This window comes from Argiope bruennichi, chromosome 8, assembly GCF_947563725.1.
Source record: "Argiope bruennichi chromosome 8, qqArgBrue1.1, whole genome shotgun sequence".
In the NCBI taxonomy this organism is placed as follows: domain Eukaryota; kingdom Metazoa; phylum Arthropoda; class Arachnida; order Araneae; family Araneidae; genus Argiope; species Argiope bruennichi.
The window spans coordinates 84,075,391-84,098,219 of NC_079158.1; the positions used below are offsets into that span (position 1 = coordinate 84,075,391).

The 22,829-nt window shown below is 28.7% G+C and overlaps 1 protein-coding gene across 2 annotated transcripts in view; it reads right to left on the minus strand.

The window, feature by feature from the left end:
• Nucleotides 1–22,768, minus strand: part of LOC129981749 (major facilitator superfamily domain-containing protein 4A-like) — a 37,482-nt gene extending 14,714 nt beyond the window's left edge. For both annotated transcript variants that reach the window (XM_056092731.1, XM_056092732.1), the window contains exons 1-4: nt 21,482–22,768; nt 7,672–7,867; nt 2,771–2,977; nt 1,536–1,653 (exon numbers count right to left, since the gene is read on the minus strand). In XM_056092731.1, coding sequence (XP_055948706.1) covers nt 1,536–1,653; nt 2,771–2,977; nt 7,672–7,867; nt 21,482–21,819 — 859 coding nt within the window. In that variant the 5' untranslated portion in view covers nt 21,820–22,768. The remainder of the gene's footprint in view (nt 1–1,535; nt 1,654–2,770; nt 2,978–7,671; nt 7,868–21,481) is intronic.
• Between the last annotated feature and the right edge of the window lie 61 nt (nt 22,769–22,829).

Sequence of the window (22,829 nt, forward strand, 5' to 3'; positions counted from 1 at the left end):
AGCTGGTCATTCACAACCACTCCCTGCCATTTCACTTTTAGCTTATCCATTTGGTTGATCATTAACGATCTCACCAGGCCATTACTTTTAGCCCATCCATTCAGACCATTCTCAATTCCACCACGTCATTCATTTAATCCATCCATTCGGTATGGTCATTTTCGATCTTTCCACACCTTTCATTTAATCCATTCATTTGGGTCAGTCATTCTAGATCCCTCAACGCTATTCTTTTAGATTATCTATTCGGTCCAGTCATTTTCGACCCCTCCACGCCATTCACGTCCATTCGATGCTTATTCTCGATCCCTCCATTCATTAGCTCAGTTATTTCATCTTATCGCACTTTTAACTCAGCCATTTGGATCGATCATTTCAAGCATGTCAGCTTCACTCCAAACCCTTCCTTGAACGCCTTACTAGAGTACAGCCCCTCCCCCTGCCCCTCCCCCTTCAGCAAACAGCTCCCCCCTCCTTTCTGACACACACACTGACTTTTTCTACTCCATTCGCATATACTATTCCAAATGGCACGGACAATAAACTAATGGAAATGTAGACGGATTGGATATTTAACTTTTCATCCTACACCATGCCAATTCTGACAGGTTTTTGCATTGACAATCGATTCTAAAGTGCCACCACTCCATTGGTATGGTAAGGAGAGATCGTGAACGTTCGATTTTACGTGAAACATAAATAATTAAAGGATATAGATAGCTACTAAAAAAAGAGATCGCGCAAGAATTAGATTTTCCTTTAATGAATTCCAAATTTGCTTTTAATCAAAAAGAAAATTCGATTTATTTCTAAAAAAAAATTTATTGTGGCTAAAATGCATAATCAGGTCGCCCACCAGGTTACATTTGACCTGCCCCTAATGTCAAATGGGGGCGAAGAAGGCATATGTTCCGGAGACCACTTATCTGTTTCAAACACTTTTCACCAAATTAAAATCGATGCTCAAATGCCATTTTATTTTATTTTTTTAAATTAAGAATTTCTTTTAAGAATATAGTTTAAAATTCTAACTTTTTAAATTTTTTCTTGTCCTGTTTTTAATTAAGAAAATCCATAATTTATTTTTGTAAAAAGTCTAGATTAAAATGAAAAAAAAAAAATTTAAGTGTACATGTTATGAAATAAAGTATTGATAAATTAATTAAAATTAAAGTAATAAATAACATTACTGCATGAATGTAGAACGGTGTATAATACGAATGCATAATAAATAAGATGTTAGTGATTAAATAGCATCTCATATTTAAAGTTAATAAGCTTACATAATAATAAAATTCATATTTCTAAATAAACCTAAATAAAATCGTTTCATGTCTGTAATAATATTTCCTGATTTATCTCCTGCCTATTTAATAAAAGAAAGATAATTGATAAATGTCTACATAATGATTTTCCTTATTAAGTTCGTGTAAAAGATGTTCTTGGCATCGTTTAAACATAGGTTCCGTAATTAAAAGAGCCCTTTTAGCTTCATAACAGAATTATTAAACAAGTACAGGAGAAAGTTGGCTCACCTTCCATAGTTTCGTAGTCTTTACTCTGCTTTTCTTCGGCGTCTGGTGGAGCTCCACCCAACAGTCTCAGACAGTACTTTCTGCCTAGCAATGTGAATGTAAGCAAGACTACAGGTACCTGGAAAGAATTGTTTAAACCGTGGGCATTATTAAAGAAAATGGGATTTCAAGAATCTTCTTATATTTTGAAGACACGCAATAAAGACGGCCCTTTTAAAGGAAGCAGATTTTTTTTTCAGTATCGGATATATCCTAAGGGCTGCTTATGAAGTATATGAAAAAAATGTGTTGTAATAGTTAAAAAAATTCGAAATTCGATCTCTACGTTCAAGGCTCTCCAAATACGAAAAGCAAATGTTAGATATAATGACTGAGAATATAACTCAAAAATGAATTGAGCTAGAAAGATTAAATTTAATGTGTGATCCTTACTCTAAGTTTGTAGATTTCTATCATGTGTTGGACAAAATCTATCGAAAAGAAGTCTGTCTGTCCATGTGATTGTGAATACGATAACTCAGACGCGCAAAGAACTAGAGGGATTGTCGAAAATTTCAACCCTCATTATTGAGTTGGGAAGTAAGTATCCCATTTAAGGCACTTTAGAAAAAAAAAAAAAAAAAAAAAAAAACACTTTTTTTTTTTTTTGCTTATTCCAATATTATTTTCTTATGTTAGATAGTTTATACTGTGTTAAAGGGGGGAGGGAGGGTAAATGAAACCGAAACTTTCTTAAATGTGAGCTTTTATTTTCTACATCGGCTGTTTAGAAGGTAAGATGCAAAGTTACACATTTCTTTGACCTGTAGTGTATAACAGATGCTATTTTCATTTTTGAACTTTCTCCTGAGAAGCAAAATAGTGTTTCTCAGAAGAAAGTTCAAAAGAGTCATTTTTCATCGTAGGCAAACTAGGAACAGGCTTTTAGAGTCATAAAAGTCATACCGAATGTCTGATAATTTTTTCAGGAAATCAGTATTATTTATATTATATGACATATCAAATCTAGGAAAATCAAACTATTAAATCTAGGACAGTCTAGCATCCTGTACTACCAATAATGCTTACTATTTTCCTTAAAATTAACATCTGACCGTTTTAGAGAATCTACTAAATGATATGTATATTACTTTGCATGGTTGTTGATTAATATGATAATATATCAAAGCAAAAAATAAATAATTATAAATTAATTTTATCGTAAATATGATTTGTTATTGCTAACAGAAACTCACCATGGTTAAGGCCATGATGAAGAAGGCATAATCGATGTGCGTCATTTGGCGAGCTTCTTCCAGAGTAGAAGCTGGTAGGGTCTCGTTCGTGTCATCTAAGATGTAAGTTTCATTCGAAATGAAAGGACTGCAGTCCTCATTGAGTAAGAAGGGCTGAGCAATCATGGGGCTTAAAAAAGCCCCGACCCCGTAGAAGAAATGAATGGCCTAGAAAATTAATAATTTTATTAAGCACTTGTTTCATAATTAAGAATTTTAAAGAAATACTTAGAAGTTTATACATTTTTGATAATCATATTTGAATATGTGTTTACAGAATGGATTATAGACTAGAATATGTATTTTCAGAATTCGGAGTTGTATACAAGAATATATTTACATTTTTTTAAAAAAATAACTAATTTTTCTGATTTAATACTAGAATAATATTTTAACTCGGATCTTTGAGTCTTAAATTAGATTTTTAAATATGCAATTTAATACTTACAATTTTTATTTAATATTTTAATCTAATGATTGATTCATATACTTATTATTACAAAACTCAAGCATTGAATATGATATGAATAAATAGAGAAAATTGAGAAAAATATAGAATGCTCGGCATCCTAAAGTAATGAAAATATTACAAGTGATTAATTTTGCATGGTCTGCGCTTTAGAAAGAGGATTGTTCCCATTTTTTTAAATCAAAATTCTCACAAACTGTAGACAGTTGTTTAAGGTCGTTCTTCGAAGCATTTACAGAACATCATGCCTTCTCCACATTTAGAATCTAATCCTTGACTTTATATTTTAGGTATCGAAAAAATAATTATAAGTCAGCAAAAAGATTGCTTATTGGATGAAATAAAAATATGCATGATAAAACTAGTCTCAAATTATACCTTTAATAAAATATCGAGGATATTTTAAACATTCAGTAGAATGATAATAGCGCTCAGAGATTTTCATTTCATTGCAAAGAAATTTGAAAAGTTAAACTTTGTAATATAACACAGATATAAATATTCATATTGGTTGCCTCAATGCAAATTCTTGATTTAATTCAGATACCTTATGTAAGCAGCTGAATGCTGAAATGTGAAACTTCCTTTCGAATAAAAACCGTACCCTTTGAGAAAGGTCGTGAACGTCACGAGTATGCACTTTTTATTTTTATTTTCAGTGTCCCGCAATGAACGTTTTATGTTTCGTAGTATAGTGAAGACAACTTTTCTTATACTAACCAATTAAATCAGAATTTGATATATTAGATCAACAATTTTGGTAACAGGATCAATACCAAATTTCATTTATGAAAGTCGTTATGTTTTTGAGTTATCGCGCTTGCAAGCATGGAAATGTACATACAGATCGAGACACGGATAACTTACCGACAAACTTGCTTTCAGATTTGACAGAGATATGCAATTTAAAATTGTGTACCTAATTTCATCTTTCTGATATTTTATAGTTATCGTGTTTTCAGAACAGACAGAAAAATAAACTTCCTGTGAATAGATTTCGCCAAAAATCCGATAATAATCTTCAAATTTGATGTAAAGATAACACACCCATTTTCATTCGATTTTGAAAGCTTTATTTCTTCCTCTTTTTTTCCTTATTCTTTCTTTTTTTTCCGAGTTACGTCCACAGATAGATAGACGTAATTTTGAAATTATGTTTTTCGGTTTTGGCAGAAAGAACTCAAAATCTGGAGATTCGCCAAAATCTCAAGTTCGAATTTTTTGAGATCATATTACTTTGCTCTTTGTATATTTCGAATATGAGAAAGTTAAAAAAAATCGATGTTTTTTTTTTTTCTTTAACCATTTGCAATCAAACACTAATGGGTTTCTCTTATTCAAAGTACCTTTTCTCAAATTAAAATATTTGGCTTCCATAGAATAAATGTTTAAATTTTGCAAATTATCCTCCTCTTTTCCAAACTATTCTGACTTTTCGATTCATAATTACACTTGCAAGAATATTTTTTTTTAATTATCACATCATTTTTAATGCAATGGAAATAACTACAGTAAGGAAATTTGTTATCTTATATTTGTAGTTTAATCAGATAAAGACTTCTATCTGAAATGTTTCTTAGTTTAATGCGTTTTCTGAAATTCGATCATTTTAAAATTAAGCAAGAATCTCGCAGAAATAATCACATTAAAAACAGATATCTATGAATATCAAAAATAATCGCATTAAAAGTAGACGCAGACGTAAAATAATATTCTTCATTACTCAGCTACACGTTAAAGAATTTTTATAATATAATATGGGCACGTGTCAATAAAGAAAGAACACGTTTACTTTGATTTTCTTTAAATAGCTAAACTAATCAGCTTTCTTTAAAAAATTTCGATTTGATAATTGAATGTTTTATAATTAAATTTCTTGAATTGGGAAACTTACATTTGAGCATTACTAGCTTAATATCAAGCATTTTCGAAATCCATTATGACTTTTATATTTTAAATTTAAGAGTAAAACTGAATAGAAATATTATATCTTTGCATGGTTCATTGCATTAAAAATGCACGTATAGAAGATTTTTTATGCCTTTTTCACTTTTTAAAATAAGAAGTATACAAAGAGAATGTATTGTAATCGTCAAAAAATTCGATCTCAAAATTTTAAAGAATCTTCATGGCTTAGACTTTAGTGAAAGCTTATAAGCCAGTTAACAACTACGCTGCATGAGCAATTGCTTTTGTATCATGGTCATGATACAAAACTACTGGACTGCGAACCACAAGGTTCCAGTTTCTATCCTCGCTCATCACAATCACGTCACATTGGGGTATACTCTGTAGCGATCGTTCTATTCTCTCGGAGAAAGCGCGCCAAAAGACCTTCCAGAATTCGAAGAAGAAATTCTTGGAGTTAAGTCTATCTGTGGTGAACACAAACACTGCGTTGAGAGAAGAAATGTTCTATGTCGTGTTTACACCAAATTTATAGTTATCAAATTTTGAATGAAATCGATTCACAAGAAGTTTGTCTGTCTGTCCGCGTAACTGAACAAATTAAGCACAAAACGTAAAGAACTGGGCAGATAAAATTAAACACACAGGTTTAGCACTTAAAATGTAAATCACTGTTAAATTTTGGACCAAATATTTCAAAAGATTGACTGTCTGTCTGTCGGTCTGTAAGTACGCAATTATATAAATGATATAACTCAAAAACCCAACGATACAGATAAGTAAAATTTGGTATGTAAACTTGTTATTAGTTCTTTTTCCAATTTTATTTCCAGTCGGTTGGGGGGGGAAAAAGACATCCAAGATGCATGTTCAATTTTCATTATTATACTACGAAAAAAAAATTGCCCAAGGTTCACAATTTTTATCCGTGTGTGTGCGTGTGTATGAGAGAGAGGTGGGAAACATTTATTAAAGAGTATGCATTTATTTAACATTTATTAAGAGTATGCATAAACATTTATAAAGTTTCGGAGCGGAACACTCTCTCCGATTGTATTAAGAGAATTTATTGAAAATATAAATGTTCTTTTTAAAATGCCTTTAATATCTGTCAATAGCACTATAGTTGGAACGGAAGAAAAGAGTAATTAGAAGTTTCTGAAAAAAAAAACCTTAGCTGTTTAGTTGTATTTGTGCTTTTAATGTGATTGTTCAATGGATTTATTTTAGGTGATTATTTTATCTAAAATGATAAATAAATAAATGTCTTGAATTTTAATTTAAAAAAACAAGGATTCAGCAAAATTTGAATATATTACAGAAAATCCAAGAATTTTTAACAAAGATTAACAAGAATTTTTATTTCTACACTGAATAACATAATTTTTTTAGATTTATGGCTAGTACCATATTGGCAACTTAAAACATGCCTAGAAGAGGATAAATAGCTTATTATTAGTTAAGATAGTATTTATTGCACGAGATTAATGAGCGTGGGAAAAATCCAATTTTTTGATGGGTTTTTTTAAACTCTTAATACCAAGTATCACCAATAGTTGACTTTTCGACAAATTTTGCCAATCGTTGCAAAATATTTAAACGAGCGTGTATCCCGAAATATGCACTATAAAATTGCAAGCAAAATACAGAAAATTACATAGACGTTTTTCAGAGTCTCTATTAAAATAATTTAGATTCATAGTTCATGATCTACTTTATTTCTGCAAGCCTTGTAGTAATTTTTCGGAGTTCAATATCCACCTTCTAGAACAATTCAAGTTGCTCCAGATAAATCGTTCAGAATATTAAGAAAAATCACAAACTATGCGGATTGGCATTGACTTTATTCTCTGCAACACTGGATGCAACAAAGCTGTTTTTGGATACAGCTACATGTGCAATTACATTTTTTGAGCATATGATTGTTGTCATGCGATTTGCATCTGCTTTTCAATGATTGGAAGCATCTGAAGTTCCCCATGTAGGTGATATTTGGTAAACGAAAATTCAGATATCACTACTTAATCTTCTACAAAAAGAAGAATATAATTCACGATTTTGCTTATTATCCCGTTTTAAAAACAGCTGCCCTTTCCTGGACACATTTTATGTCTTGATTTATGAAACATGATGCCAAAAATGACATTAGTGATTCTTTCCAGCAATAAGCTGTTGAATTTCAGTTACACCTTCTTTTACACTTTTTTTTCTGAAGTAACAAATAAGGAATGCTTGTAAAACAATTCATTGTCAGCTTTTTAAACAAAAAATTCTATTAAATTTCATAGATAAGATGCATTACATTTCAAATCGATAGTATTTAATCAATAAAGATCATTAAATGTATTGGATACAGCTAAATGTATTGAAATAGTTTCGATGTTTTTTATGAATTTCAATACATGAGAACTAAGATGCAGGAAGGTTTAAACCATTCTGGAAGATATCTAAACAAAGGGATCAAAATATATTCATTAAAACATACCTGTAGAAAAGGAGATACATATTTCCCATAGATGCATATCATGGATACATTTGCCACGGTGTCAATGGTTCCCATAAAGAAACCCATGACAGCCAAAACAATAGCCAATGCCCAAAGTGCATTGCACATAGGAATCGAAGCCATTGTGAGGGTCATCATAGATGTACCCACAATTAGCATCGCCTCTCTTGAAAATCTGCATGAAATATAACAACAATTAATTAATTAATGTGAAATACCATTTTTTTTAACTACACAGAGCAATTATAATTATAATATCAATGTTCTGAGCAAAACATTTGTGGTCATAAGAACTAAAATCCCAATGATGTACTTTTGAGGATCTGGACCACAGAATAGGCAAAAATCTCCAAAACTGAATGGTAAAATTCCAGACAAACATAATTCATTATAATCTAACGATGATTCAGTCATTGTTATCTGATGTAACTTAATTACAAATCATAAACGCTGTAGAATTGTAATAGATATTGGTATTTGTTTTAAACCCTCAATCATCATAAGGCATCGAATCATCTATTTCAACTTATAAGCTGACATTAAGTCATTCTAAGACATTATAATTCTATAAAAATATTACACATAATCCATAAACACCTCAAGTATTTTATGGATTTTTGGATTAAATCAGTACGGCAGCAACTCTCCAAATGCAAACTATTTATTTAGATAATAAAAAAAGCAAAACAAGTAAGCGGATAAATATCTAAATCTAATTTTAATTAATGGTAAAATAAAACGAGGTAAAAAGTGATTTTGATACAATGTTTCTGCTTTTTTTTTGTACGGTTTTAAATCATCAGCTTTCCCATGCTTTGGACAACGTAGCATTAACAACTTTTTTTCCTGTACAGCGCTCTGAATAGGGATACTTTAATTCTAGCAGCCTCCATTTCAAAATCGTTCCCGATTTAATTTTTATGTAAAAACATACCATGAGCCATAGGTTTCTGTAACCTTATATTTTTTTTAGAGTTTTGCTCGAAATAATGGATTTGCGAATTCTTGCATTCATTTTAAAATGGCGCCAAGAATATTTGATTAAATAACAGAGGCACCCTCATTTTTGACTATATATGTTAGAGGGTATAATTATATGAAGTGCACTGGAAAACCAATAACAGAATATTCCCAATTTGGGAAGTTGGGGAATTTCATTTATAAGTAAATTCAGATGAAATTGTTCATTATATGTCTAATAGAAAACATACTTCTAATAACAATTTTGCTTAGACAGAGATTCTAAATTGAAAAGAAATATTTTGATAAATTTTCTCATTACAGCTCATAGTATAGAGGAAAATAAAGAAAGTAAAGTTTATAAAGGCAATAAACTATCTGAAATACAGGGGAACTTGGCTAAGAAGAATCCAAGTAGAAGCTATTCAATTTAACGAAAATTTGAAATTAAGAAAAAGTGGATCTAAAATTGAGTATAGCGAGAGAAATCACTATTTTTTTTTTTTTTAGTTAAAACTGATAATTATTTTTAATGTGGCACAATTTTAAAAAAATCACATTCGCGTAAGTCACATTTTCTAAAAAAATTAATGCAAATCAAAAGGTACAATTTTATTCTGGAATAAAAATGTTGAATGTTGCGATTTTCGAGATTTTTTGGATCCAAATTTAGCATAGGGATTGAACTGAATTTTTGCAATGGTTAAATTGCAAAAATTCTAAACTTAAGCTTTTAAAATGATTTATACAACTTTAATCGTCCAGTTACTAAATGAATAATAAGTAAATTTAATAAATAAAGCAATAATTAAAATATTTTAAAATTTTGCGATATAACTCTCATTTAAAGTATTCAAAAATATTTAATGAAAAATTTTTTAACGAACGAAATTTTTAATGAATAATTTTAATTCAATTTTAATTGAATAAAAATGCAAATTAAATGGAAATCTACAAAAAATTAATGCAATTAAAGAATTATTCTTTTAAAATTACTGGGGACACAAGATAACGAGCGTTTTTAATTACCGGAAATAGAAAGAAAATAACTTTTTTTTTATCTTTTTATCTTTTGACTTAAAATAAAACAAAATAAATTTGATTTAAAGATGATATTTTAACATAATGTTTACAGGAAATTTAACGAATAGTTACAACGAATTTAAATAAGAAAGTCCTATCGTATACATCTCCCAACAGTTGTGAATCTATATTTAAATAGAATTCTTAACTTTTGATTACGTTGAAATACAGATAAACAATAACTTTAAAAAATTAAAAATGAGTTTGCTTCTCCTAATTTGAAAACCTCTCTTAGTGATTTCTTAGTAAAAGCAATTTATAATATTACATATTTTGCAATTATCGAAAATTATCTTTTGAAATGATGCAAAATCTAGACCCGTAATAATACACACAAGTTTAATTTATGTATAGGTTTTGAAATTGTTCTTTCTTTTTTCCACATTGTTACTCAATACTTTAAACTATGTAGAAATTTGATTTGAATGCCGACAAAAGAAACTTCTTTTAAAATAAACTGTTTTCTGTATTCGTACACAGATCTCCTAATTACACTGCATTGTATATTTACGTACATAAATAAAAGTCGATAAATCGATACGGACATCATGACTCATACAGAGGCTCGTGTAGTAGTAAAAATGGAAAATGGCTGTCTTTATTATTTTCATATTATTAACTTCATTATTGATGCGTAATGAAAAAATATGTTTATTATATCTGCTATTCGTATGTCATTTTGGGACTACAAGTATAATTTTGTGTCAAATTTTTATCTCAATCGGTTGGGAAAAACGCGTCAAAAACACAAATTCAGTTTTCGGATTCTGCTGACGGTATGCCAAGGATTAATCTTCAAATATCTGGCCAAGGATGACACAACAGATTCATTAAAGATTCTAAATTCACACCGAAAGTTAATATTTTGTATTATTTCACATCAATACTATACAAGGCATTCTCTGGTATGGTATGGTATGATATGGTATTGTGAGATTTAATGGCGCAAGAGCCAAATATGACCTACTGCGCCAAACAAATGGTATTAATAAATGCTAAGTACAATTCAGTCATACAATTTAAAATTAAATTCTCGTGATAAAATGAAAGACATCTAGTAATGAATATTATTAGTGGTTTTAAAATTGCAACTCACATCCCAAAAAGTAAATTTTTCCAAAAATGTTAAAAGAGGCATTCTCTGGGATAACACCTATATTAGAGGATATGCGAGGAAGTCTTAATGGGACCACTCCCGCTGGTTTCGAAAGTTATGATCCAGTAAAGGAGTAAATAATATACTTAAGTCGAACTTGCTTGCGATCTATTATTGTATAAAACATCATTAAGGTATGAAATTATGTTACCTCTACAATTATTTCATAATAAGCCGACTTCAGTATTTCATCATTAAATAATGGAATATGAAGTTTGTGGAATTGAAGTTTCATCATTAAATAATGGAATACGACGTGCGTTGAAATTAATAGGGTTCCTTCTTTCAATAGCAGGACAAATTCCTCCCATATAAATATTTGATTAAAATCAGCATTAATTTTATTGAAATAAATTTAATAGCCATGGTTTGAATACTATTTTTTAGAATTCTAACTGGCAATAAAATTATTAATATTAAATTAAAATCGAATGAATTTGAATAAGAGTGACATGAGAAACATAACTAATACAATACTTTTTCTTATATTAATCAACTTGAGTGATCCCCCCGAAACTTTCTCGCATACTTGCCAATAAAAGTCTTATTCTCCCTCCTTTGCATAAAATTGTGAATCTTGGGTAAGGCTATAACACCATACATGGCATCGGGTAACTACAGTTATGAAATACAGATATTTGGCGTGAATCTAGCATTTTTACTGATTCTCTCTTGAGAATATGTATAATGTACTCTTTTTTGCCAGCTGATTGACACTAAAATTTAACACAAAACTACGGATACAATCATAAAATAACATACTGAAATTCCTTGATTTATGTAATTGCATTTATGAGTTATTCTGTTTACTTGCATGCGAAAGTGCTGTCAACTGTTTGACAGATTTGATTAGAAATTTGGTAAGGATTTATATTTTAGATCTAAACTTGCTTACTAAATTTTTATCTACCTAGCTTTTAGTATTTTGCAATCGTCGAGTTCACTTGAACAGCTAGACAGATAGACTTCCTATGAATGGATTTCGTTCAAAATTTGATAGATAACTACACATTTGGTCGTCATTCCATACACCAAATTTTTAGCCATCTAGATCATATCATTATTTAGTTATCATGCTCACAGACAAACAGACAGACTGACAGACATAATGCCAAAAATGTGCTTTTCGGACTCGGATAGTCTGAAACGTGGAGATCCGTCAAAACCCCGCGTTCGAATTTTTTGCCGACTACAGTACTTCGTATAAGAGAAAGTAAACAGTGATATCTTACATTTTATATAAAGAGCAGATTAAACGATTTATTACTATTATTGATTAACACATTAAGTGCCACTTTGGTGGCCTTTTCGTCTAGCGGTCGTCTAGTGGCGGCAATCGTTGTAATATTCGATTTCTACGATTGATTAACAACTAGAGATCAATGTGAAATTGCGATAAGACTGCCTGCATTTAGGTGCATTATTTTGCTATCGCCAAACTAAAATTTATTTTAAAAATATGAATTTCCAAATGTATATCGTCAATCAATAATGACTAACGCAACCTGAACGAAAATTTTATTATCAGTCTATAACGATTGATGAGGCCTGAACGAGTTGTACAAAGTCAATTGCCAATGACTGATGCGATCCGAATGGAAATTTCAGTCTCAATTCCTAATGACAGACATTGCATCAAGTATTCCATTATTATATCCATTATTAGCAACAATTACCAAATGATAACTTGAACCGCTAGCCAAATCATTTAAGGACATTATTAAATAATGTATTATCAATTAAAATATAAATAAATTAAAATTAAAATACAAGAAAAATTGTACAAAAACTTAGTTTCACTTTAAGCTACAGAAGAAAAAAAAAGTAGTGTTAATTTTTTTCTCCAGATTTTGTACTTGCAGAATTTATTTTATACTATATTAATAAGTATTTTTATTTCATACAAAACTTAATTATTAAAATTCAACAAATGCTACACACGAGTTAACCCTTTACACTCGTAAAAGTAATCCGATGCATAATTATTCACCTTGGTTATTGTTCCGAAATATATAATTGTTTTAAGTTGAATTTCCCTGAAAAATTAATTTACTTTTTACCATTCTGTAGGCGTTTTTAACAATCAAAATTGAAAAATAAATAAAACGTTAAAATGGTGAGTAAGATGCAGCATCCGAGTGTAAAGAGTTAATTTTCTGATATTTTTAATGCCGGAAAGGCTTACATACCCATATTTTCGAATTAAAAAATTGTTACTACAAGGGCACCATATCCGTATTTATGGCGCAACTAAGGTAATTCCTAATCGGTCTTTGACATTTAATGGTGGCGAATGAATTTTGTATGTAATGCGGGTTTCTAATTTAACCATTGTCACACTTTGTTTCTTTTAAATTATTGCTCAATAAAGACGATATATTTGTGCAATTTTTGCTGCCCTGCTGTATCGACTTGATGATGAATTCCAGCCATGTGATTAAAATAAATATGAAAGCATTTTTAATTGTTATCCTGTAAAACGTGACAACTGAAATACTGATAATTTTTTTATAATTCTAATAATTTTTGAAAATAAAAGCAGCGAATATGAAGGGTTCTTCACTGCAATATCGCATGATAGGAATTAAAATATTCTTATTTAGTAAAATATAGAGAGGGAAAAAAATAGAAATTTAAACCTCTACTCCGTAACATCATTGTATGATAATGTTTTAGGCTTAATTGCGATAATTGCTTAATGAGTTATACATCACACAATTTCAACAAATATTATTATTTAAAAGAATGCAATGTTTTAATATAAACTAAAACACTAATAGTCAAACTAAAAATCTAATAATTATTTTTACTAGCCGCACGTAAACCAGTAAAAATGTACACACTGATTATTCAAAATCTTTATATTTTGCTGAACACGATAAAAGCAAAGCATCGTAAATTGACGCTGTAAAATAATAAAATTGTGGTTAAAATTCATTTTGAAAATATTAAATAAAAAGAAAAATTGAATTAAGTTTAAATTGGTTTCACTAAAAAAAATCTAAATTTTTCAAACTTTTGTGTTAAAAAGGGAAGTTGTACATTAAAACTCTCCAAAGTTATTAAAGAATTGAAAATATCTTTCCTGAGAGCGCACCATATACCCAGGAACTATTTATGTGACAAATTTTCTAAGTCCAAAAATGTGATTTGCTCAGAAATGTATTTTGAATGATTTTTTATATCAAAAAAGACTCATCATGCTTATTGCATGGCATAAATTTATCGATAATAGGCTTATTTTTAAGCAATATGTTAAAATCTCTGTTACATAAGTGCAATTATTCATTCATTCATTTACAAATAATAATATTTGATCTTTTTTCAGAATTCAGACACCATTATCTTAAAACATGAAGAAAATATTACAGAACATGTTTTATTTCTTTTTTCAAATTGCTGTTAAAATTACTTTAAACAACTGAAAATTTGAAATTGAAAAATCACTTTCATTATTTTATCTTTTTTTATTATGTCTTTTATTTTTCCCTTTAATTTCTGTTTTGCACTGTCATCATTTTATGATAAGGTCATATTCGCGGGGGGGGGGGGGGTATTGTTATTTTAAAAGAGTCATTTTTAGAATTATATTCATCAAATAGTTACTTATAAATCCTAAAAATTGAATCGTGAAATGCATATTTTTTAAAAATTGAATATTAAATGTTGGAATTTGTTTTTATTTTGCTTAAAAGATTATTGATAAAATATACTGCAATTCGATTGTTTACTATAAATGCTACAATGATCGTTATTATAATCTATAATTATTGAAATAAAGAATTTATTATTTTTAAACATTATTACATGAATTATTTTAGACATTATTACATATAAACTGCAAGATATTATGCTTGGGTTTCAATTGTTTCATAATGTATTTACTTCGCATGAATAATAAAATTAAATTATATACTTAAAACAATAAGAACAATATCCGGTTTAAGAAATGAGAACAAAGAGCACGTGATAATCTGATGATGCAATGTTTTCATTTGGTTTCCGTGCATCTTGAAGTGCCAATGACTGCGCTGATTTTAGTTCGGGATTCTGGGAATCATTTAGTTTCATAAAAAGGAAAGATTTTTAATTAAATATAAGATTTAATACAAAATCTTCCTTGCTAATTTAGAAGTTTTAACTTTCTTTTTGCATGATATTTTCATTTTACTACAGTAGATAAATAAAAAAATATTTCAAAACTTTCTCCATTTTAAATGAAGTGTTTATTCATACACTTACATAAAATTTTTATAAATAGCAAAATTCTCTTTATTAAGACTTATATAAAGTGCTAACTTTCATTTCCATATTACTCTGGGTTTTTTTTATTATTATTATCTTTCAGTTATAGCTCTAAATTTTATAAATGAATATTAAAAAAGCATTATAAAATAAAATCTCAGCTCAAATTTTTGGATAAAAATCAATTAATCCTTTCCTCTCATATGGTTCCTCTCATTCATCATTCAAAACGGTGCATCATTTTGACGTTTTATTTATTTTTCACTTTTGATTGTTAAAAACGCCTACACATTGGTAAAAATGTGTATATTAATTTTTCAAAGAAATTAGACTTAAAACAATTATGTATATTTTTTTCAGAGCAATAAACAAGTCTTTGTATTAGATGAATAAATATGCATCGAATTATTTTTTCGTGTGCAAAGGTTTAAAAAATATAGATTTATACAATTCCTAGGTTTCGACTAACGTTTGTTGGATTTCTGTTTAATTTTCGAAAACTGTACTATTGAAATATAAAACTGAAACTTTAGTATAATGCACAAACGATAACTTATAGCATCATAATTAAATTTGAATAATACATCAATGATTTTTTTTTTCTGTAATGTTTTGAAAAGGCAGTTAAAACTCAAAAGAGAAACCATGTGATATTTTTAATTAAAATGTATATTCAAAAATCCTCTTAATAAAAAACATAATAATTAAATTACTGTCAGATAATTATGCATTTTACGTAATTATAAATTACATTTTAAAAAATAAAGCTAAATGAGAAAAATATCAAAATTGCATTCTATATACAGCTTAGTATCTAAACACTGACAGGATTCTTTCTTCCTTAATTCTATTAACGAGATTAATGTCTAATTTTAGAAAATCGACAAATAAAGAAGCATTCATTAAAATGTACCCAGTCCATAATTTTTTTTCTTACTTTGTCTCTTGCCATCGAGAAAAAAGTGACCTCCTGCGGGTATGCTAAAGATTATAGGTCTGGAACGGAAGCGGATGGTCATTTCCGAACAGGAACTTCCGACCAGTGGAAAGAATATTAATCCATCGCGGACAACTCTCTCTTTTTAAAAGCGGATTACGAAGCGTAACGGTATAATCCCAAAGCGGATCTCAGGGTTGATGATTAACGAACCTCGTGTTCATAATAAATTAATTTCAGCATCAGCTGTTCTCCCTAATGCATAAGTATCATGATTTTTTTTTAACTTATAAGCTAATATTTGACTATAGTGGTAGTGTCTACAGAATTGATTTAAATTTTTAGTCACTAATTTATAAACCATTCCTTTTAATATTGATTAATCTTTTGTGATTAATACAACAGTTTGATAAAATCTATAAAAACGAACATAATTACATTTTAAGGTTTGTGACTACGTTCGGGGTGAATTTTTTGAAAAACGTTCGAAAATAGTTATATTTTGGAATATTTGCATAAAAAAAGATTGGGGAAAAAAACCCCTCTGTTAAGCCAAAACATACTAGTGGCTAAAGTTTTTTTTATTAATAATTGGAAAAAAGGGTTTTTTTGGGGGGGGGGGCGAAATATACAGCAAAAATCTTCTAGTATGGAAGTTTATCAAATGATTTGCTTAAAATTTAACAGATATCTTAAGAAATCCGTTATCAAGTTCCTGAAGTAAAAAATAAGATGTATTTCTATCCATTCATTGAATATTGTTCGATTAATAAATAACACAAAAAAAGCCCTATGTGTTATTTCTTCGATAATAAATAACACATCGTGAAGCACTAAAACATCTGTAAAATTCTAAATGAATAGATTATTTTTTCTCTAGTTTAGCAGCTGCAGAGCATATTGAGAAATTATTGTACCATATTTAAACAACAAATATGCATTAGATTTCAATTTTGCTAGAATTTTCTTACAAAAAACCTCATAAGATTAGAAAATGTAAAATACAAATCAGTTGTCTCAAAAAATAGACTTAGAAATAAAATTCAAATGCCTTTATAAAGAAACCTGCTCAAATATTAAGAATATTAAATTTTAAAAATTCTTAATTTCTCAAAAAATTGGCTTTTAACGTAATCACCTACATTAAGTAAATCATTTCAATCATTTTTAATGTATTAGAATATCAATTAAGTAGGAAAAATAATATAATTTATTGTTTCTTTTTATTTGGCGAATAAACCATCTTTCCATGCATGATATGAAGAGGTTCTAATGGCATGATGGTCCTGATTTCAAGTCGCTTAACAGTCTTTTGCAAAATTTTAGTAATTTATAATTTTCCACTGTATTTAAAATTCATTCGGCTAAATTAAACTCTCTAAGCCATATTCAGACAAAAAAGACCTCTACACCTCAAAAACAAAGTCAACACCTCACTTTGTAAGCTTTCACCTCTAAATAACGATGACAAATTTTAACCCTTTATTTACCGACGGTATTTAAAAATATATTAGTAACATATCAGCCTGATTTAAACGATAACTATTTTTTATCGTATTCCAAAGAACTCGAAAAGTGTAGTCCAGACAGGAAGCAATAGATATCAGCTAAAGAGAGAAATTAAAAATATTAAAATTTTTTAACTAAAAAAATTTTTCTGAGTTTATTCTGCATTGAAACTTTACTAATGATGGAAAAATGAAGTTGAAAAATTGACGATAGAATAACTCGGTAAAATAATAAAGGGTTAATGTTTTTCAATTTCACTTATAAGATCTTTGGTTGAAGCAAATTTCGAATTTGCGATCTTGGAATCCCAAAATCTAATCAAATGACCAACTATCGAAGATAGCAATTCCTTCTAAATATATAAAATATCGAAAAAAATATTTCAAATATTTAAATAATTTTAACTCGGTCAGAATTAGAAATTTGAACCGTACAATTTGAGCGATCAAAAATTCATTCTTAAAACCAACAGTGAATTGATTTAATAAATCCTTCCTTAAACGTAAGCATAAAAAAATCTCAGTTGTATATATTAGCTTCAATTCTCAGAAATATATATTACCATTCTGATAAGAATAGCGATCAGTATAGTGTACGTTAAATAAAAGAGTATTCAAAGAGTTTTGGATTCGCATATTGATAACTAACAAGGACAAATCCGATCATATTATATCTTTTCTTATGATTAGTTTGTCTGTTACGCAGTTTCCGGTTATGTATCCAGCTATGTTCAGTTATAACCGGTTATATGTTTCACATTGTTAAAATGTTTTTGGAAAAACTTATGCAAGGCTGATTGTCTGACCTTAGTCACTTGAAGAGCAGATCATTAATTGTCATACTCTTAGATATTTAATAATAACTCGATAAAATATGCTAGTGATACGTCCGATAGAAAGGAAATACCGATTTTGGCAAGAGGAATTCATGCTGGTTGCCAGGTTAAGATATCCAAGGTCTACTAAACTTTAATATATGGTTAAATCTTACAAATGAATGTATAGATTATATGTTTTATTTCTTTATATTTTGCTACCTATTCTCTTGTACTATTCGCAGATTAATATTTTTTTCATTTTGTTTTTTTGTAATATTTATAACATATTTTTGGAGCAAAAATATCAAAGGCATTTTACTAAAGCGTAATCATACGAAAAATCGAATCTTGATTTTGACATAAAAGAGCATTGTGTTCTATCATTATGTATCAATAACTTATTAATAGACTATTTTCAAATTAAATTGAAAAAATATTTTAAGATCAGAATTTGTTTATGAAAATATTTTAAATTCATTTTTTAAAGATTATTCAAGGAAGTAGTTAAGATGGCCAACAATTTCCTTAATTTGCATATTATTTATTAGCAGCTGATAAATTAAGTACATTTGCCATAGTTGTTGCTTGTTAATAGCACGAGAAACAAATTGGGCATGCTGTGCTAAATATATGGTTCAAGAAGAAACTGTATATAGTGTCCAAGAAATATCATGATAGAAGCAAGAATATATAAAGCAAGTAAATATTACAAGATCCGAAAATCATATCCAAGATAGTAAAAGAATTGCTTGGTATATTAGTTGGTTTCTGATTAATTTTTCTGCTATCTTCAGACATAGCTTGAATATTGGAATCAATTTGTGCATCTACTTATTTTTATAAAATAGATACGATTTATGTAAAGGTTCCGGATTAACATTCCGGAACAACATCCGGATCTTGCATTTTGACTCTTTGCCAAGGATTAAAAAATTGCCTTGGATTTGAATTCAATCCGCCGGTTTGTCCCAATTTTTACTGATCAATAAATAGCTTGTAATTAAAAGAGAAAACTTAGCATCAGAAGGATCACCCTTTACAATTATTGCTTTACATAGGATATAGTCATTAATATGATCACTGTGGAGAATCTACCGGAAGAAAAAATAGTCAAGGTAATAGCAATATATATCAAGCTATGCTTTTTGTGTGCCTTTTTTTTTACAAAATAAACTCTAAATAGTTATTTACTTCAAGGCATCTGAAATTATCTATCATTTATTTCATTTATCTAATTCAGTTAATTTTTTTTTTTTTTTTTTTTGAGAGCTTGAAGGTGGGATTTTATCCCAAACTTTCTTCAACTAATGTTTCACGTTACGCAACCGAGTTCTACAACATCACAGATTTAATTTTAAAAGTTAAATATTATTTATTTCACTTTCAGCACAAAATAAGTAAGAAGCAGCCATATGTTTGGGAGGTATCAGATTTAAAAAACCCAATTTTGATAACTGTTTATTAACTGTCACTATATTCGAATTTTCAGATACACAATTGTCTTATTAATTCAAACATTTAGATTTACATTTATTTTTTAATCTCATTTTGATGATAATACATTTAGTAATTATCAGGATGGATATTATAAAATTCTCTGAGATATTATCAGTTCTATGCATCTAACTTCTAATGGAAATTAAACATTTTATAATCGTCACGGAGTATCTTTAAAAAAAATTTAATTTCATACCGTAATATTTAAAAGGTGCGACAATTTTTTTGTATTTCTTAATATTCTAATGATAAATATTGCCGTTTTGAAAAGACTCGCTGCAATCAAACCTTATACACGCTTATAAAAAGCTGTTATTAAAAGATAGATTTAAAGAAGCTTTAAAATATTTCGATTGATATTAGTCTTTAAATTATTTTGCCTTGAATCATTGCTTTAACAGGAATCAGGGATACAAATAGTTTATTTTTGGATAATAGTTTATTATTGAAAAATCTAATAAATAATACGATAGTTATGCATCTTTTAAAATGAAGAAATGAAAAAGCAAAATGTTCCTTCGGATGAAATTATTTTCATATGTAAAGTGTATTAAATTAACTTTGATAGGGTAAAGATTTTGTTCACTAAATAATATTAGTATTAAATTAAAATAAATATTGTTTTATTTTAACGATAAAAAGTAGCATAAATTTTTCATCATTACATAACATTCTTGAAATGAATATTTTGATATTAAAATTAAATCCTTACACTTTATTGTTTTTGATCCTAACTGCGGCTAAAGATTCATGTACAGACTTGTAACTTTAATTGCAAATGAAATGAAAAATATACTTTTTTTATAAAAACATTTATTTATTTAAGCTGATTCATGTTCTAAATTAGTCAATATTAACTTTATATAAGCATTCTGAAATAAAAATGCTGCATTTCACAAATTCTTTTAAGAAAATCAAAATTTGAAGTTGAACATAGTTTGCTGATGATTGGCAAATTACTATTAAAGTATTAATAAATATAATTTTGATTTCTCTTTTTAGATATATATTTAAAATTAAAACAGATTCATAGCCAATTAAACAAATTTTCCCCATTAGGAATATATATTTCTAATAATTACTAATGTCAAATTAAATGCAAAATGTTACCAAGTATAAAATATAACTGTTAAAATTGGCTTTGCCATCATTAATAATATGTCTTACGTCATTGTTCTCGGCACCCTTTTCTTTTAATTCATGGGTCAACCATTATTTAAAATTAATATTTGAACAATTATTTTTAAAATTGGTATTCGATTGGCATTTAAACGAAAAAATTTGGATAAATAACAAAATAGTGCAACAATTATTATATTGTTGATAAACAAGTAAGAAAATGATTTAAAATCATGTAATAATTAACAAACATAATTTTAAAATCACAAATTTTCTTTTTAAAAAAGATTTAATTTCTATGTTTACTTCAGATTAATGAATAACTTTCCATTTGTTTATACGAATAAGAAGCTACTTCATATGGTAACTAAATATTCTATTAAAAAAACGTTTTGAGATTATATTTCTAATAAAAAAATGTGGCTAAATCACAAATAAACACATTTTTAAAATATTAAATACTCACTTTTTCAACATGAAACCTGCACATGCTGATCCTAGAAGTATGAAGAGAGATTGACTGAAAAAGACCCATGACATTGTTGGGAAAATTGTACCTGTCTTACAGCCAAGATCCAATAAAGTAGGGCCAAGAAAGGCCACGCATGTCCCAAATGACCAGAAAACAAAACACAAAGTCAAGGTTGTGTGTTTATGTTCCCAGAATAAATCTCGGTACCTCTCCTTCTTGGTCTGTATCATACCTGAACCAAAGAAATTGCTCTTCAAGGTGCTGTTAAGGTCGATATTCGATCCTGTCTTGCCGGCTTCTTCTGATACTGATTCACAATCCATAGACTGCATTTTTAGTTTGCCAAGTGCCGCACAAATTTAATTATTTCGCCAACAAAATCGCAAATAGATTACTCTAGTATAAAGGAGTTTTAAAACATTTATTATTATTATTATTATGGGCGGAAGCAATGTAATGAAATAGAATTTCTTAAAATTAAAAGCGGGTTCCGTATGAAAGCTCGATTTTTTAAACGCTCGTGATCAGATTTTTATTCCATTGGAATTCGAATATATTTTTATAAAGCTCTTTAGTATAATAGATTTAAATTATATGCTCCTAAATGTATTCAAAGCTCCTATTTTTAAACAGGCAATGCTTAAAACCTAATAAAAAACTTTAAAATATCAAATATGAATATTTCTTTTTTAAAAAATGAGTAATTCAAATTAATTAGGATAACTAGATCAAAATATTAATCTATCACATATAATTGAAAACTGACTAGCCTTTCGGTATCAAAAGGATATAAATATATTATTAATCAACGCGCTCTTAGCATAAGCTAATGGGAAGGATGACATATGGTAGGATAATTTCACACTTCATAACTATATGATTTTCATTCGAATGTTTATTTTATCTTCAATTAAGGGAGCTATCGAAGCCGGGAAGTCATATTTACATTCTAATAAGATTCAAAAAGCAGCACACTCCAATCTAGTATGGAAGAGTTATAGAAAGATCGACCGATCACGTCTTCATTACAATCGAACGCACCATGCGGAATCATGACAGACCTTTTATATATATCGTCTGCGATTCCGCGTTTGCAAAAATCGTTTCATTACCGATTTGGAAATGGCGAGTAAGCAATTTTAGGATTTTTCGGAATCCAAAGTACAAAGTTAGGAAGTGAAAGAAGCAGGAGGGAAAGACAAGAAAAAGCTGATCGAGATGGTTGTTCGCACACCGAATTCCTTCGAATGTTTGTTGCAAATTTCCGATGCGTCAGGAGAGGTAAAAGTAGCCGTTCGATAAAAGAGGGTGTGTCACGTGACTCAGATCTCTCGGCAACGCG